At 65.8% G+C, this 16,604-nt stretch overlaps 1 protein-coding gene across 2 annotated transcripts in view; it reads left to right on the top strand.

Annotated features, from left to right (window-relative positions):
- Positions 1-234: 234 nt before the first annotated feature.
- The window catches only part of ADGRA1 (adhesion G protein-coupled receptor A1), a 32,187-nt gene continuing 15,817 nt past the window's right edge, over positions 235-16,604 (top strand). The window contains exons 1-6 of one of the 2 annotated variants that reach the window (XM_051839418.3): positions 235-374; positions 1,011-1,213; positions 5,588-5,698; positions 9,159-9,286; positions 9,865-9,988; positions 12,783-12,925. In XM_051839418.3, coding sequence (XP_051695378.1) covers positions 1,211-1,213; positions 5,588-5,698; positions 9,159-9,286; positions 9,865-9,988; positions 12,783-12,925 — 509 coding nt within the window. In that variant the 5' untranslated portion in view covers positions 235-374; positions 1,011-1,210. The remainder of the gene's footprint in view (positions 375-1,010; positions 1,214-5,587; positions 5,699-9,158; positions 9,287-9,864; positions 9,989-12,782; positions 12,926-16,604) is intronic. The other variant, XM_051839419.3, reaches the window with a different exon arrangement.

Below are 16,604 nucleotides of genomic sequence, written 5' to 3'. Positions count from 1 at the left end.
GGGAGCCGGCCACCGCGCCGCCGCCGTCCGCGCCGCCCCCGGTCCCCATGGTGACGGCGCCCGCTTCCCGGCCGCGCCGCGTCCCCGGCTGTCGCCGCGGAAGGCGGGCGCGCCTCGGCTCCGGCCCTGGCAGCCGCCTGCCCGGGGCGCGCTGAGAGCGGGCTCCGCTCGGCCGCCACGCGTCCCCTCCCGGCGCGGGGGCCGTGCCCACCGCGGCGGCCGCCGGCTGCAGCCCTGCAATCTGTTGATCGCCGGCCGGCCAGCGGCCCTCTCGGAAGGGGAGGAAGCTCTGCCCAGCTCAGGGCGCCCGCCGCGTCTCGCCAGCCGTGGGAAGCGCCCTGCCGGGGCCTCTCCAGCCGCTCCTGCCGAAATAGGTGAGAAGTCGGGCTGCGGCGTCCTGGGGCTGAGCCGCGAGCCCGGGCAGCGGTACGTGCCAGGGGGCCGCTGGCCGCAGCGTCCACTCCCCAGGGCTGGGCTTGGGGGCAGAGCGCCAGGCCAGCAGCAGCCATTCCTGCTGCCCAGAGAGCGATTCCGGATAACTTTCAGTTCAGCAGACAGCACCGAGCCACAAGGAAACCCAGCAGCCGCCTGCCGGCGGCCTCTGCAGGGGCAGACGCCAGTCCCCCGGGCCGGTCCCAGCGGTGGGGAAGGTTCCACCCACCGGGCCTGGCCCTGCCCCAGGGAGGTGAACTCAAGGTGCATTTGGGTCTCTGTGGGGCTCTGGGCGGCCTGAGGCGGCTGACAGGTCTGCCTGGGATGGACAGCAAGGACGGTCCTCAGACTCGCTCAGGCGGCTCCCCCAGGACGCCAGCGTCTGGCCCCGAGGCACCTGAGCCCAGGTGGTCACTCAGCTCCTCCACCTGCCCCGGCTGCAGCCCTGAGTTGGCAACTCCAACAGGCTGGCAGCCGAGAAGGGCCAAGGGCGGGGGTGGGGCCTGCTGGCTGGGAATGGAGGCAGTGGGCCTGGGAGGACCCTGGCCCGGTGTTCTGACCACGCACTGTCTTTGCAGATGGGTGAGCCTCGAGACCCCCACTCGCCCCGTCACGGTCACCCCGAGGTCCCTCCCCCGGGAGTGGGAGCCCAGGGCCACCGTGTGGGACTTTGACCTTCCGGACGGCCATGGAGGCTGGCGGGGAGCAAGGCGCCACGTAACCACCCAGCTGGCGACCCCACCTCCACGGTGCCACTCTTCAGTGACTCCCAGTGCTCATGGTGAGTACTCGGCCCTGCCAGCCCCGGCCAAGCACACGGCACCACCACCCATTCCTGGAGGCACAGGCGGGAAAGCTGCGGGTGGCTACTCAATGAAGGGCCGTGGTGCTCGCGCTCAGTCCTGGGGGGTGAAGGGCAGAGGTGCTTGTGCTCAGTCCTGGGGGGTGAAGGGGCCGTGGTGCTCACGCTCAGTCCTGGGGGGTGAAGGGCAGTGGTGCTTGTGCTCAGTCCTTGGGGTGGTGAAGGGGCCGTGGTGCTCACGCTCAGTCCTGGGGGGTGAAGGGCAGTGGTGCTTGTGCTCAGTCCTGGGGGTGGTGAAGGGGCAGAGGTGCTTGTGCTCAGTCCTGAGGGTTGTGAAAAGGCAGAGGTGCTTGTGCTCAGTCCTGGGGGGTGAAGGGGCCGTGGTGCTCACACTCAGTCCTAGGAGGTGAAGGGGCCGTGGTGCTTGTGCTCCATCCGGGGGGGTGAAGGGGCCGTGGTGCTTGTGCTCAGTCCTGGGGGGTGAAGGGCAGAGGTGCTTGTGCTCAATCCTGGGAGGTGAAGGGGCCGTGGTGCTCACGCTCAGTCCTGGGGGGTGAAGGGCAGTGGTGCTTGTGCTCAGTCCTGAGGGTGGTGAAAGGGCAGAGGTGCTTGTGCTCAGTCCTGGGGGGTGAAAGGGCATAGGTGCTTGTGCTCAGTCCTGAGGGTGGTGAAAGGGCAGAGGTGCTTGTGCTCAGCCCTGGGGGTGGTGAAAGGGCAGAGGTGCTTGTGCTCAGTCCTGGGATGTGTGTGAAGGGGCCGTGGTGCTTGTGCTCAGTCCTGAGGGTGGTGAAGGGGCAGAGGTGCTTGTGCTCAGTCCTGGGGGTGGTGAAAGGGCAGAGGTGCTTGTGCTCAGTCCTGAGGGTGGTGAAAGGGCAGAGGTGCTTGTGCTCAGTCCTGAGGGTGGTGAAAGGGCAGAGGTGCTTGTGATCAGTCCTGAGGGTGGTGAAGGGGCAGAGGTGCTTGTGCTCAGTCCTGGGGGGTGAAGGGGCAGAGGTGCTTGTGCTCAGTCCTGAGGGTGGTGAAAGGGCAGAGGTGCTTGTGCTCAGTCCTGAGGGTGGTGAAAGGGCAGAGGTGCTTGTGCTCAGTCCTGGGGGGTGAAAGGGCAGAGGTACCTGTGCTCAGTCCTGAGGGTGGTGAAAGGGCAGAGGTGCTCGTGCTCAGTCCTGAGGGGTGAAGGGGCAGAGGTGCCTGTGCTCAGTCCTAGAGGGTGAAGGGGCTGTGGTGCTCACGCTCAGTCCTGAGGAGGGTTGTTTGTGGCTGGGGGCAGGTGGCCCGCAGGGTCTGGCAGGCCCGGGGCTTGGGCTGCCCGCCTGGCTCCTCCTGCGCTATGTGGCTTGTGTGGGTCATACTGATTAGCTGCCGCCACTCGGCAGTGTCGAACCACCTCATCAGCAGGGGTGACACCCGTGCCCTGCGGAAGCCATGTCTGGGCTGGCAGCCCCCTTCCACCACAAAGCTGGGGGCCCGGGGAGGGGCCGTGCAGAAGGGGAGGGGGCGCCGGTACTGCAGGACCCTGGGGCCTGACCTGGAGGCGCCTGTGAGCATTTGCCGCGGCGGCTGCCGCCTGGGCCCTGAATAATGCAGCGTGTGTGCTCGGCGGGCACAGCTGACAGGCGGCCGAGGGCCGGCGCGTGCAGGGAATGCCGATGGCCGGAGGACAGCGGGGCCCAGGCCGGGCACGGGCGCCTGCCCCACAAGGAGCGCTCTGTCTGAGTCACCGACTCATTTTCTTCTTGTTCAATTCAAAACATCCAAATAAGCGAGATGCGTTTTGCCAAATCCATCACCGCGCAGCGCTGCTCACGGCCGGAGGCTGGGGGAGGCAGGCCCACCTCCTCCAGGCACTGTTCAAGGCGACGCAGCCGCCCGGCCCGGTCCTGGGATCAGCGACTGTGGCCCGGCAGAGGCCCTCCCAGCACGGCAGGGGCCCCGCCCAGCACCTCAGAGGCCCCGCCCAGCACCTCAGAGGCCCCGCCCAGCACCGGCAGCGGCCTCAGCGTGACAGCGCTTGTGGCTTTTCAGGCTCAAATCTGGGAAGTTCGCAAAACAGAAAGTGTCAGAGGCGAGTGAGAGGTGGGTGCGGCCCCCACCCTGCGGGACCCGGCAGGTGGGACCCAGCTGCCCCGTCCCCAGTCGGGACCTCCCCTCGGAGCCTGGGCCCGGGGCCCCTCTGTGCAAACCCTGCCCTGCGGCCACCAGGCGCTGCCTGTCTGCGCCCTGTCTCGGGGGCCCTGGGATGGGCTCCCTGGTCCTCGCCGCACGGGAAACGCCGCCCATCACAGCCGCGTGCCTGCCGCAGAGGCCAGACCTCAGACCTGGTTACGATTCCGTTCTGCACACATCATGTGCCACACTGAATTTCTGAGGGGCGCGGGGCTGCTGTGGACTCACTCTCCCGAGTCGCAGGTTCTGTGCGAGCTCTCCTCTGTGGGAGTCGGGAGTGTGGGGTGTAGACCCTGGGACAGGTTGGGGAGCCATGGCCAGGTGGCGGTGGTCCCGGCGCTGCCCACCCAGCCACTGCCTCCCTGTGCAGCCCCTGCCAGGGGCTGCCGTCGCCAGTGCCTGTGCAAACAAGGGGGCAGCTTGGGCCTCGGGACACTGGATTCAGAGCTCCCGGTCCCCACGGCCCATCCCGCTGGCCACACCCCCACCGCCTCGCAGGGAACAACTTCCTCAGGGCCGTTAAGAACCAGCTGAAGCCGGCTTCCCTGTGCCTGCGCTGGGTGCTGTGAGGATGGGAGCCAGGTGGCACCTGTGACTGCCGCTGCTGCAGGGACCCAGGAAGGCTTTGGACGCCGGATGAAGCTGGAGCCCTGGGCACTCTCCCTCTCCGCCCTGCAGGGGCCCAGAGTTCCATTCCCTGGCGGCATTCACATCTTTCAGTTTCCTGCAGAATAGCCAAGAATACTGGGGGCCGGCGTTATGGAGTAGCAGGTAAAGCTGCCGCCTGCAGTGCCGGCATCCCTTATGAGTGCTGGTTCGAGTCGCAGCTGCTCCACTTCCAATCCAGCTCTCTGCTATGGCCTGGGAAAGCAGTAGAAGATGGCCCAAGTGCTTGGGCTGCTGCACCTGCATGGGAGACCTAGAGGAAGCTCCTGACTTCAGGCTTTTGATCGATGCAACTCTGGCCAATGTGGCCATCTGGAGAGTGAACCATCGGATGGAAGACCTCTCTCTCTCTCTCTCTCTCTCTCTCTCTCTCTGCCTCTCCCTCTTGCTCTGTGTAAGTCTTTCAAGTAAAATAAATAAATCTTTAAAAAAAAAATACTAAGGGTACCAAATGTTTGTTATCCCTGAAAGTATCCAAGTGTTTCTGTTCCCAAGATTTTCTGTGTTTTTTAAGATTTATTTATTTATTTGAAAGGCGTAGTCACAGAGAGAGGGGAGAGAGGGAGATCTGTCCTCTGCCTCCCTCCTCAGATGCTGCGATGGCCGGGGATGGGCCAGGCCAGAGCCGGGAGCCGGGAGCTTCTCCAAGGTCTCCCACGTGGTGCAGGGGCCCAAGCACCTGAGCCGTCTTGCACGGCTTCCCCAGGCCACAGCAGAGCGGGTGGGCAGTGGAGCTGCCGGGCCCCAGCAGGCGCCCATCTGGGTGCGGAGCTGGGTGGGCAGTGCAGCGGCCGGGCCCCAGCTGGCACCCGCCTGGGTGTGGTGCTGGGTGGGCAGTGCAGCGGCCGGACCCCAGCAGGCGCCCACCTGGGTGCAGAGCCGGGTGGGCAGTGGAGCTGCCGGGCCCCAGCGGGCACCTGCCTGGGGTGTGGTGCTGGGTGGGCAGTGGAGCAGCTGGACCCCAGCGGGCGCCCGCCTGGGTGTGGAGCTGCAGGAGCCGCCCCTGCGAGTTTCTGCTTCCAGGACTCCCAGGCGCTTCGCTCCCCTGCGGACGGAGCCAGGGTTTCTGTCCCAACCCCAGATTCTGGATGTTTCTGTTCCTGGGACCCAGGGTCATGTGACAGGGCAGTGTGGGGTCCTGGTGTAGACAGGGCAGTGTGGGGTCCTGGTGTGGACAGGGCAGTGTGGGGTCCTGGGTGTGGACGGGGCAGTGTGGGGTCCTGGTGTGGACCGGGCACTGTGGGGTCTGTGGGGTGGCAGTGTAGCTGTTGCAATATGACCCCTCTTCCCGTCTCTCCTGTGGTGCTGAGCTGGGGCGCCCTCGCCCTCTCGCAGTGTTCAGTGCTGTCTGGTCGCACAGTGCTGCGTGGTGTTCAGTGCCGTCTGGTCGCACAGGTGCTGCGTGGTGGCTCAGTCTCGGTGTGGCTGAGCAGGGCTGGTCTCTTGGAGAACTTGGGGCAGCCTCTGCAGCGCTGAACTGAGTTCTGATCAGGTCGCCAGAAGTGTCCTCCCCACATTCTTCAGGGTCCAGCTCCTGGGGAGCCGGGGAGGCCCAGCCTGGGCAACCCCCGCCTGCAGTGGAAGATCCAAGCCACTTGTCCTGTTGGGGTCCCGGTGACCACTTCCTGTTCCCACGTGAGTGCCCACGGGCAGGGTCAGCTCTAGAAGTCAGGAGCAGGCCTGAACCAGAAGCGGGGCAGGGACAGTCCCAGCTGTGGCTGTCCCGCGGGGTGAGCTGGGCGGCTCTGAGCTCCCCTTGCAGCCCTCGCCAGGGTCCGGTGCCGGGGCGGGGGGGGGGGGGGCGGGAAGGAGCCCGAGCCCGCCCCGCCCCTCTGGCAGGTGCACAGAGAGGCCCCTTCGCCAGACATCCCCCGACTGCCCGAGCTCGCCTCGGCTCCTTGCCCCTCACTCAGCTCACCGTCTACGTTTTATACTGGAAGCTTCTGGAACCCAGCGTCACGCCCAGACGAGGAGTTTGTCATCCCGCCGACCAGTCTAGAAGGAAAACTCCTGTGACGCTGCTCAAACCGTTTCTCCCCAGATCTCTTCAGAATTTTACAAGCTCGCATTCCTCTCCAAAGAGCAAACAACAAATCCTACAAACCAGCGCCCAGCTAGGATGACTTCTGTGCTGAGCAGATCAGTTCCTCGTCGTGCCCCAGCTCTGCCTTTCCTGGAGAACGCTGTCAAGAAATGTTGACAGGCGCTAAGATGCAGTTGTCGTTAAAAAGGCAGACCAGGGAGTACATGAGATGCTGGTGAAATCGATGTTCGTTGGCCCAGAACCAGGAGGAAGAACCAAGAAGAAGAACCAGAGAAACCAGGAAGAGCTGGGAAGAACCAGGAAAAACTGGGCAGAACCGGGCGGAAGACCAGCGGGAGTGCAGGCCGGGCCTGGGGGCGGCTCCTGGGCAGGCAGGACGCCCCCTGCAGGCGGCCCTCAGCGTGGAGCGGTCATTCTCCAAGGGGTCAGCTCAGAGCAGACGCAGCTCCCTCCTTTGTTAACACCCGCCTGCTGGATTCGCGAAAAAATTCGCGGAAAAGGAAAAATCCAATCAAATCGGGAGAAACCTAAGAGGCAGACGTGGCTCGCGAAAGGGGCAAATGCGAACCAGGCCGATACAAGTTCCCCACACCCGAGGGCTCCGCAAGGCCAGCCCTGGGAGATGGGAGGGCTGGGCAGGGGCGGGAGCTGTTCCCTGTGGCCTCCCGTGACAGCCGCACCCCCTCACTGAGAGCCCCCTGCTTCCCCGGGGCTCGCACCTGTTGCCTTTGTCTCATTGCCGACTTTGCCCGTCAGCCGTCACCTCTGGAGACGGCCAGGGGCCCTGGGACGACTCCAACGTGGAGAAGGAAACACTTGGAGTGCTTGCTTCCCGAATGACGCCCCGAACTCCGCTGGAAGGCGCCGGGGGTCCTGGCCAACCCGACGGGGGGACGCTGGGCCTGCTGATGGTTTGTCCTTGCGCAGGTGACGCCCTGACCCTGGCCCTTCCTCCTCTGCGCCCGCCTCCCAGAGGAGCAGCCCCGCCCCGAGGCACCCACCGCCGGCCACGGGCTGTGGAGCTGTCCGGGTCGCATTTCCAGAAGCTGCCTTGCGTCTCTCTCTGGGGCTGCTCCCGGTTCACAGTTTGGGTTCCCCAGAGAGGTTGGAGAGTATGGACAAAAGCCTGAGGCAGGCGAGACTCCCATGGGAGCCCTCGGCCACTGCCACCACCCCCAGCAAGCCGGACTCTATGTGGCGGGGAGGGTCTTCAGGCTCCCCCTGTGTTCACTGCGGCACGGCCACTCCAGGGACAGCAGCAGACCTGCAAGCCCCCTGAGGGGCAGACCCAGCCGCAGGCTCCCCACCGAGGCCCTGGGCCCAATGGAGCCAGAGAAGCGGACACAGGACGGCCCACCCTTGGTGGCCCTCGCCTAGCCAGCACAAGTGGCCCAGTGGCATCTCAGTGGAGGCTGGGTCCTTTTCAGATCCAGCACTAATGGAGGAAAAGCGGCCGATGCCCACAAAAGCAACCACGTAGACAAGACTCGGGGACACTGCCAGGCCCGGTGCAGCCTCGGCCCCCCACCCCCAGCAGCAGGGGCCCCAGTGGACACCTTGGCGCCAAGGTCCGGCTAGAAAACTCGCTCTTCCCGGCCTCTGTCATCGTGTGCCTTTGTCAGGAAGCTGCTGCCGTGACAAACGGCACAGCGGGCCTGGCACTCACCAGGGCCACCAGGCCCCTCCCACCATCACTCAGTGGCAGATGCTCGGGACGTCAGGACCCAGATAGAGCTGGGACCAGCACTGGCCCATCCCCCGCAGGGAAGCGCACGACGCCGCGGGCAGGGGCCCTCAGCTGCAGGCCCTGGCTCCTCGGGGCATCTGCGCAGATGGTGGAGCTGAGCCGAGGTGCCCGTCTTCCCGCTGGGGCTCAGCACCTGCCCGGAGCACACGGCCCAGCCGTGGTCGCCCAGCCTCACTCACACCTGACACCCATCTCTCCTGTGCTCGCGGGCCACGGCGCCCGCCCAGCAGGGGCCTCTCAGCCCGCACACTTGTGGCTGGGGCTTCCGGGGGTGAGGGTGACAGCCAAGGTAGGGCTTCCTTCCTCGGCCAAGGCAGAGACGGGCCGAGCGTGGGTGGCCTCCCTAGGCCAGGAGGGGTGGACAGGAGCCCGGTGCCCGTGGAGGGCGCTCGCTCGCACCTGAGCCCCTGGCCCCAGGAGGCCTCTCTGGCATCTTCGGCCCCGAGCTCATGCCCTCACAGGGTGCTGGCACGTGTCCGAGCGAGCGCCATCCTGCGCTGTCCGCCGGACGCTCCCCGCACTGTCCACACCCAGCGTGTCAGGATGCAGGGATGCAGGGTGGCGGCCACAGCAAACCCCACCCCGCTCATAGACAGCTCCAAACCGGGGACACTCCTCGCCTGGCAGGGAGAGGGCTGTTTTCCATTTTTTTGAAAGACACTGAGAGACAAAGAGGTCTCCCCTCCACCAGCTAGCACCCCAAGCACCCACAATGGCAGCTGGGCCTGGAGGGACCCAAGACTGAGCTAGCCTGCCGTCTCCCAGGTGTGAGCAGAGCCGCACTGGAACCCAGGCCCTGGGCAGACGCCCGGCCCCGCCCACGGTGGCCTCTCTGCCCCTGGGGAATGCGCCTGTCTCTGACCCTGACTCTGACCCTTTGGCCACGATGCAGTGGAGTTGGTGACTTCCGGAAACGGGGGTGAGGCCCTGGGCTCCCAGCAGCCATTTCTCCACCAGGGAGAGCCCGTGCAGCGCAGACTGCTGGAGCTGGAGACAGCTGGAGACAGCCCACAGGCGTGAGGTTCCCAGAGCTGGGCGGGGTGCTGCCTCCGCAAGGCCCTGAGGGCCACCAGACCCTGCCCTGCAGGCGCCGGGCACCAGGGAAAGATGCCCTCGACCAGACAGACCAGGGCGTGGGGAGGACCAAGCCCTCAGGGGGCCGCGGCTCCTGGAGCAGGGTCTCTCTCCGTCTGCAGCCCTGGACGCGTCTGTTTCTCCAAGACCCTAAAGCCACAAGCACCTTGAGCTGTCTCAGGGCCTGCCCGCGCGCACACACCGGTGACGGGGTCTCTGCTTCTCTGCAGGATTTGAAGGCTGTGCTGTCCCTGCCCCAGTACCCAGGGGAGTTCCTGCACCCCGTGGTGTACGCGTGCACCGCGGTCATGCTGTTGTGCCTCTGCGCCTCCGTCCTCACCTACATCCTGCACCAGAGGTGAGGCTGCCAGGGGCCCGCTCCGCCCCCCGCCCCCACACGCTGCGTCCCCCCTGCCCCCACACGCTGCTCGGCCTCCTGCCTCTGAGCTTGTCTCTCGGCCCCCTCTGGGGAGCAGGGGTGACCCCAGGGCGCCGGTCCCTGCAGTGCTCCGCGTCCAGCCTAGGGCAGCACCTCGGCCTCGGCCGCCGTCGCGGGTGGAAGTTCAGGGATGTTTGAGGCCATGGCTGCCGTCACCGTGCAATTCATAAGCAAAGCGATCTGTCCTGCTCATGGCCAGGCAGGCGGAGCCTTAGCCGTGCCCACGGCCACAGGCCCTGCCCTCATCCTGGGCACAGCCCTGCCGTCCCCCGTCAGACACCTGCTCTGGGATGCGAGGCCAGGTCCTGGAGCCGGGGCCCCGCCGGCTTGGCCAGGATCCCCTGACGCTTCCAGCAGGGTTGGGGCGTTTGCGGTGGTCACCCCTGGCCCGTCGAGGGCTGCGGTGCCCACTGTGGACGGAGCAGGCTTCAGACACCAGGGCTCATTTGCCGGGCCTCCCCGAAACGCCAGCTCCTAACGAAGCCCCGTTCCCACAGTGAGATCCGGATCAGCCGGAGAGCCCGGCACGCACTGCTGAACTTCTGCTTCCACACGGCCCTGACCTTCACCGTGTTCGCTGGCGGCATCAACCGCACCAAGCACCCGGTCCTGTGCCAGGCGGTGAGTGCCGCAGGGCCCCAGGGCCGGGGAGGGGCTCGCTGCCGGCTCGCCCAGGCACCTCGGTCGTGGCACAGCTTCCAGCGGCGGCTCTGTGCCTCCCGCGTACGTTGCTATGAAACTGCCGTTTCTCCGTGGGCTGGCTTGCTCTGGGGCCCACAGTGACGGCGGCCAGCAGGAACCTCCTGCCCAAGGACAGTGCCCTTCCCAGGAGCACCTGGCCTCTCCTGGGGCAGGTGGGGCAGGAGCCAACCCCAGCCTCGGCGCCGGGACGAGGCTCTCGGTCAGCAGGTAGCCCAAGTCACGCAGGTGCTCCCTGGCGGGGGGCACTCAGAGGAACCTGCTCAGTCCCAGGGGAGCGGCCTTGGAACCCCCGTGGCGAAGCACACGCCTTCCTCCCGTGCTGCGCTGACTGGTGTTCAAAGGGAGCGTGCAAACCACCGCTGGGCTCCGGCAGCAGTCACTGTGGAAACCCTGCCCCCACAGCCGAGCCCAGCCCGAGCCCCAGTGGAGCAGGCCCAGCGGGGGGCACCCTGTGAGCCACAGGGCCACTTGCCTAGGTCACCTGTGGCTCCTGTCACTTCAGAGACAGCTGCTGTCAGCCTGGCGTCCCCAGGTGCTCGCACGGCTGTCTCTGCTCCCTCTCTCCTGTAAACCAGCTGCATTCGTGGTTGGCTGCGAAGTGACTTCCACGCAGCCCCTGGGACCTGAACGCTGGAGCTGCGTCCGGGGGCCTGGGACGTGAGACTCCCCACGCTCACCTGCCCAGGCCCTGAGCTCCGCCAGCTGCTCAGGGCAGGCCCTGTCCCTTCCTACCACTTGTCTGATTTGAGGCTGGGGGTCGGCAGCCTGAGAAGCCCCCTCGTCTGTGGCTGCACACGCCAGCAACCCTGGGCCCAGTGCTTGGCTGAAGGCTGAAGGGGGCCCAGGGCAGTCACACCTGCACCTCGCCCATCACCGCCCTGGCTGCCCTGGAAAGTCCGGGGAGTCCTGTCCCACCCCCGCCCCCGGAGAAGCTGGCCCAGCACGCTGCAGGCTGGGCCCCGGGGTCCCCAAGATCAGACAGCTGGACTTCCAGGGGGCCCCTGGGGGCTGGCCAGCGAGGGGATGCCAAGGCAGGGCAGTGGCAGGTCTGGTGGGAGGGCCCCTGGCGCCCGGCTGGAAGACAAGGGCCTCTGGGTGCTGGGAAGAGAAATGATGGCCTCGTCCGGTGCCGGCCTGACCCCCGACTACATTTCCAGAAGGCAGCAAGACCCCTACTCCATGGCAGACAGCATCATGGCCTGCAAGGTGCCAGGCTGAGCGGCAGGGCTGGGAACAGCTACAAACAAGCCCCAGGGCACAGGGCTGCATCAGGAGGTCCCAGCTGCAGGAGGCCGAGCAGGGGCAGGGCGAGAAGCGGCTGCAGCTCCACAGACATCGCCAAGGCCCTCGCGGCAACCCTGTCCCTGCCATCCCCAGCCCTGGCTCTCACTCAGGGCCCTGCTGGTCCATGCTGGCAACCTCACGCAGCACGCCCAGTCTCTGGGCTCCACCCACTGCCTGCTGGAGAGGACAGGGAGGGGGCAAGTCCGAGTGCTGGAGGCCAGACCTGCCCGCACCTGTGGGCAGCCACGCCCACCTCCTGCCTGAGCTCGCTCTGAGGGCCAGCCTAGCTGTCCAGCATCCTCCTCCCTCACCAGGGCCACCACCCAGGGCCAGCCGGAAGCAGGCTGCAGAGAGGCGGTTGTTACGGCAACACAGAGTGACGTCATTAACAGACACGAGGTGCCGACGGTGCCACAGTGACTGCATCGGCGCTGGATCCGGGTGCACATGCAGCGTCCCCACGGCCCCCTGAAATTTCTCCTGAAATCCCCAGCTCACAGCCTGGGCCAGGCTCAGCCCAGGAGGCCATGAGCACAGCCGCTCCCCCTCCCTCCCTCCTTTCCCCCTCCCCCTCAGCCAGGGTCATCCTCAGGATAGGCCCCATGGTTCTGTTTACACACAAGGATGACAGCCACTCTGCCACTTCCTAAGGGCTGGCCTGCCCCGCCCCGCCCCCTCGGAGGCTGAGGTCCCGCCTCAGCACCCAGAGCCTCCAACTCGAGTGGTTGGGGAGGCAGAACAGCCAGGCTTAAGGTGTCTTCCACGGCAGCCACGCCCAGGGCTCATCTGGAGCCCTCCCCAGAGCCCTGGGAGCTTTCTAACAACACACACGCATGCGCACACGCACACACGCACATGCGTGCGAAGGTCTCTCACCACTGCAGAGTTCGCTGTGGCGCAGCAGCTGAGTCCGGGCTTGATCCGCGGCCACACCAATGCTGTGTTAGCTCTGCTCAGGCTCTGAACTCCTCAGTGGTCGTGGTCTCCCCAGTCACAGCGCCATCTCCCTGTCACCTGGAAGTGTCAGGCTGTGGCTCCAAAGGCAACCCTGAGCATGGACTCTTGGTGGTGACAGCTCCAGAATGCTGGCTGCTTGCAAGACCGCAGCGTCTGTCTCCATAGCAACCAGGAACTCTGCCCCCACGACATTCCTATCCCACGTGCAGGGCCACAGACAGCAGCATATGGGGTGGCCACCTGCTGTGCAAATGCACCCCCCTTCGCTGGTGGACTCCTGTGTGGGGCCTGAGCCCCCAGCCCTGTTGCAGGAGGCGCAGGTGCTGCAGGGGACCAGGCTCAGGTGGCCCCAACGTCCTTGCAGCCCATGTGTCTCCCTGAGGCTCCAGGACCCCGAGGGGTTCCTTGCCAGCCTCAGTTCCGGTCTCCTGGAGACACAAAGGGGCTGTGGACTAACACCGTCCCCTTCCAGGTGGGCATCGCGCTGCACTATTCCACGCTGTCCAGCTCGCTGTGGATCCTAGTGACCGCGAGGGACATCTACAAGCAGGTGAACAAGAAGGCCCCACCGTGCCCCGGCGCAGACCGGCCGGACGCCCAGCAGCCCCTGCTCAGGTACCAAGCGCTCCTGTGCACGGCAGCCCCTGACGCACTCCCCCCACACTCCCGGCACATCCCCATACACCCTTGCTGCGTCCCCACTGCACCCCGCCTTACCCTGCTGCATCCCAACATAGCCCACCGCACCCCCGACGCAGCCAGTGGTCTTGGCAAACACCCCGGGGCAGCTCAAATGTGGGGCTGCTGTGTGATGGGGTGGAGGGTGGGGCTGGAGGAGGGCTCCTGGTGGAACGGGGTCGCACGGGGCTGGCCGGGGCTGGACAGGGCTGGACGGAGCTCTGGGGTCGTAGCTCCTCTCGGTGACACAGAGGCCTCGGCTCCTGCACTCATCTGTAGGTGACAGGAGATGGGGGCAGGTGGACTGGGAGGGGCCCCCGCTGGCTGGTTGCCCTCGGGTTGAAGGCATTCACCGTGGCCATGGTAGGAATGAGGTTGTGTGGGGGATGGGGGTGGGGCAGGGGGACACTCCCAGGGAGGAACCTCAGCAGGGAGCTCCCCCAGCAGGGGGAGACGCCAGGGGGCGGGGCCTGACTGGGGGAGCAGAAATTCCTCACTTCACCCAGGAAACGGGGCTCCCAGGAGCAGCGCGCGAGCGTCTGGGCCTGTAGCTGACGCCTGCAGCCACCTGCTGAGCGTCCCCACAGGGACCCCCGCAGCGCCGTCCTGGCCACACGAGCCCAGCACCGCCCTGGCCCTGGGCTCCCGGGGGTGGCGGGAGACGGTTTGCGTGGTGGAGGGAGGCGATTGCCGCCTCCCCGGCTGTCACTGGCTCTGCGTTTGGAGGCGGCCTCGCGGCGGCCGGTATATCTCATGCCATGGGAAGCTGGGGCATGGCTGCACCTCTCCGGGAATGAGGCCGATCCCCACCCGGGACTTCTGGCCCCAGGCCGACTCACTGCCCCTCAGCAGCCGGCCTGGGGCCTCTGCTGCTCACCGGGACCCAGGAGGCAGCGTTTCATTATCTTGCCACTCCTGCCAGGTCCCCTGGGTCTGGAAATCACTTTCAAAATGCATTTCCTCTCCTGTAATTGATTGAAGAGTGAGGCGGAAGCCGGAAGCCGAGGAGTCTCCTGTTTCTCTCTCCCCTGTCTTCCAAGCGAGCTCCGAGAAGGGCAGCCAGGGGCCCGGGGCCGGGCAGGAGCAGCTCCCAGCAGGCAGTGGCCTCGCTGACCAGCGGGCCCTGCTCTGAGGGGACCGGTGGTGCCGCAGCTCCAGCCACACCCCTGAGCTCCATCTCCCCGGCTTCCCCACCCCCAGGGCTGCCCAGGGCTCAGCGTGCAGATTTCAGCAGGTGCGCGGCCTCCGGACGGGCGGCCGGGGATCAGCTTCCAGCTCGTGGGGGCCCTGCGCCCCGTGCCGCTCCCTCTGGAAACTGCACGAGGCCTGCAACTTCCAGGCTATCTCGGTGAACAAGCAGAAGGAAGCTTCTCCGGCTCTGCCCGCGGGGCACCCTCCACACCCTGGCGCCACCACCCGGCCCACCTCCTCCACAATCTCTTCCCATCCGCCCTGCAGGGGGCGCCCCTGAGCCTGAATCCCTGCCCGCATTTCCAGAGCTCATATCTGTGCAGTGACATCAGCAGAGATTTGGTTCCTGGGCTCAAAGAACGGCACGGAGCACAGAGCCTGACAGATCCAACAGAACCCTGCACACGGGACTCACCCCCCAGACAGGTCCCCAACACCCCCAGACGGAACTCACTCCCCGACGGAACTCAGACCATGGACAGGACCCCAACACCCCCAGACAGAACTCACCCCCCAGACGGGACCCCAACACCCCCAGATGGAACTCACCCCCCAGACGGGACCCCAACACCCCCAGATGGAACTCACCCCCCAGACGGGACCCCAACACCCCCAGATGGAACTCAGAACATTGGTGGAACCCCTACACCCTCAAATGGGACTCACCCCACAGACAGAACCCCAATACCCCAGATGGAACTCAGACCACAGATGGGACCCCTACACCCCCAGGCAAGACTCACCCCATAGCGGGGCTCACCCTACAGATGGAACCCTAACACCCCCAGACAGGACTCACTCCACAGACAGACCACAGGCACTGCTGGCTGCACCCGCGGTCACGCCGGGCCATCGCCAGCCCCTGGGGCAGCTGCCAGTCTCAGGCCCCAGAAGCTCAGTGCCCCTCTCTGGTCCGCGAGGCTGTGTCCCTGGCCCAGCCCTGGTGTGCAGTGGTAAACATGGCGTCCGAGCAGTGGGGTACCGACGCCTGTGCACTCAGGGGATCCCCCAGGGCTGCCCGTGCTCTGAGGAAGCCTCACTTCCCCGAAGGCCACCCTGGGCACGGCCGGCCCTCCCCACACTCACCTCTGCTTGGCTTTGGGGAAATCAAGCCCACTTCAGAGAGAGGTGGAGGAAAATGCAGCTGCCTAAAGTTTGGCCTCACAGCGATGGACCGCTGCAGACCTGCGTGAGTGCCAGCTTAACCTGGGCGGTGCTCTCTCCACGAGAGAACCTGGTAGGCAGAGGGGCTGGCACTGCAGGAGCCCTCTGTGGGGCTGGAGTCCAGGAGTGGAGAGGACTCCACGGAGGCCCGGCCCAGGCCGGCTGCGGGTGTCTGAACCTGGAGCCCTCGCTGGCGCGCTGTGGTTTGTGGTTTGTGGTTGCTGGTTGCTGTGGCAACACCGATCCGGGCGCTCCTGATCGCAGGTCCCCATGTGTGTGGGACTTCTGTGTAGGAAGTCGGGGACCTGCGCGCCCAGTCTCCTGCGGGCTCCTCCCTGCCAAGGCTGTGCAGCCTGGTGCCTGGCAGTGAGCTGTGGGCTGGGATGCGCACCTGGCCGTGGCTCTGAGCTTTCCCTCCTGCTCACACCGCGCCGTTTCTCTACATCAGCAGCTGCTCAGGTCCCTGCCGGCTGAAGGGCCACCCTCAGGCCGTCCTCCGGACACCTCTGGAGGCTCCATCCTCAGGCGCCAGCCCGGCCCTGCCAGCAACCCCACCGGGAGATGGCTTCATTGCTCTCCCCAGACTGACTGCTGTCCCACAGCCAGGTTCTGGTCAACTCTGCTGTGCACAGCATGGACATTCTGCCAGGACTAGTGACTGCCAGGAAAGGTGCCAGGCACCATGCACTGGCGTCCCCGACATGGGGGACACTGTGGTGCACACAGCGGGTGGGGGACCGCAGGAAAGGCAGAGCTGACACCAGGGAAGCTCTCCGAGGTGTCCCAGAGGTGCGTGCGTAGCCCCAGACTGTCTCCCAGGGGATGCACACAGAACTTGTCACAGCCACGTGGGCTGACAGCCACAAAGATCACATGCGGCATGCCTGGTTTGAGTATCTGATCTATGGATGGTTTGGGTACTGCACTTGTAGATGATCTGAGTATTTTTTTTCTGTAGAGGTTTTGAGTATTGTCTGGGGAGGTGTGAGCACTGGGTCAGGGGAGGTGTGAGCACTGGGTCTGGGGAGGTGTGAGCACTGGGTCAGGGGAGGTGTGAGCACTGGGTCTGGGGAGGTGTGAGCACTGGGTCAGGGGAGGTGTGAGCACTGGGTCAGGGGAGGTGTGAGCAGTGGGTCAGGGGAGGTGTGAGCACTGGGTCTGGGGAGGTGTGAGCACTGGGTCAGGGGAGGTGTGAGCACTGGGTTGGGGAGGTGTGAGCACTGGGTCAGAGGAGGTGTGAGCACTGGGTCAGGGGAGGTGT

The sequence above is a fragment of the Oryctolagus cuniculus genome, chromosome 15, assembly GCF_051225735.1.
Source record: "Oryctolagus cuniculus isolate XC-2025 breed Fujian yellow rabbit chromosome 15, ASM5122573v1, whole genome shotgun sequence".
Lineage (NCBI taxonomy): Eukaryota > Metazoa > Chordata > Mammalia > Lagomorpha > Leporidae > Oryctolagus > Oryctolagus cuniculus.
Note: the sequence above shows the minus strand (reverse complement) of the source record. Positions and strands in the feature narration are given on the sequence as shown.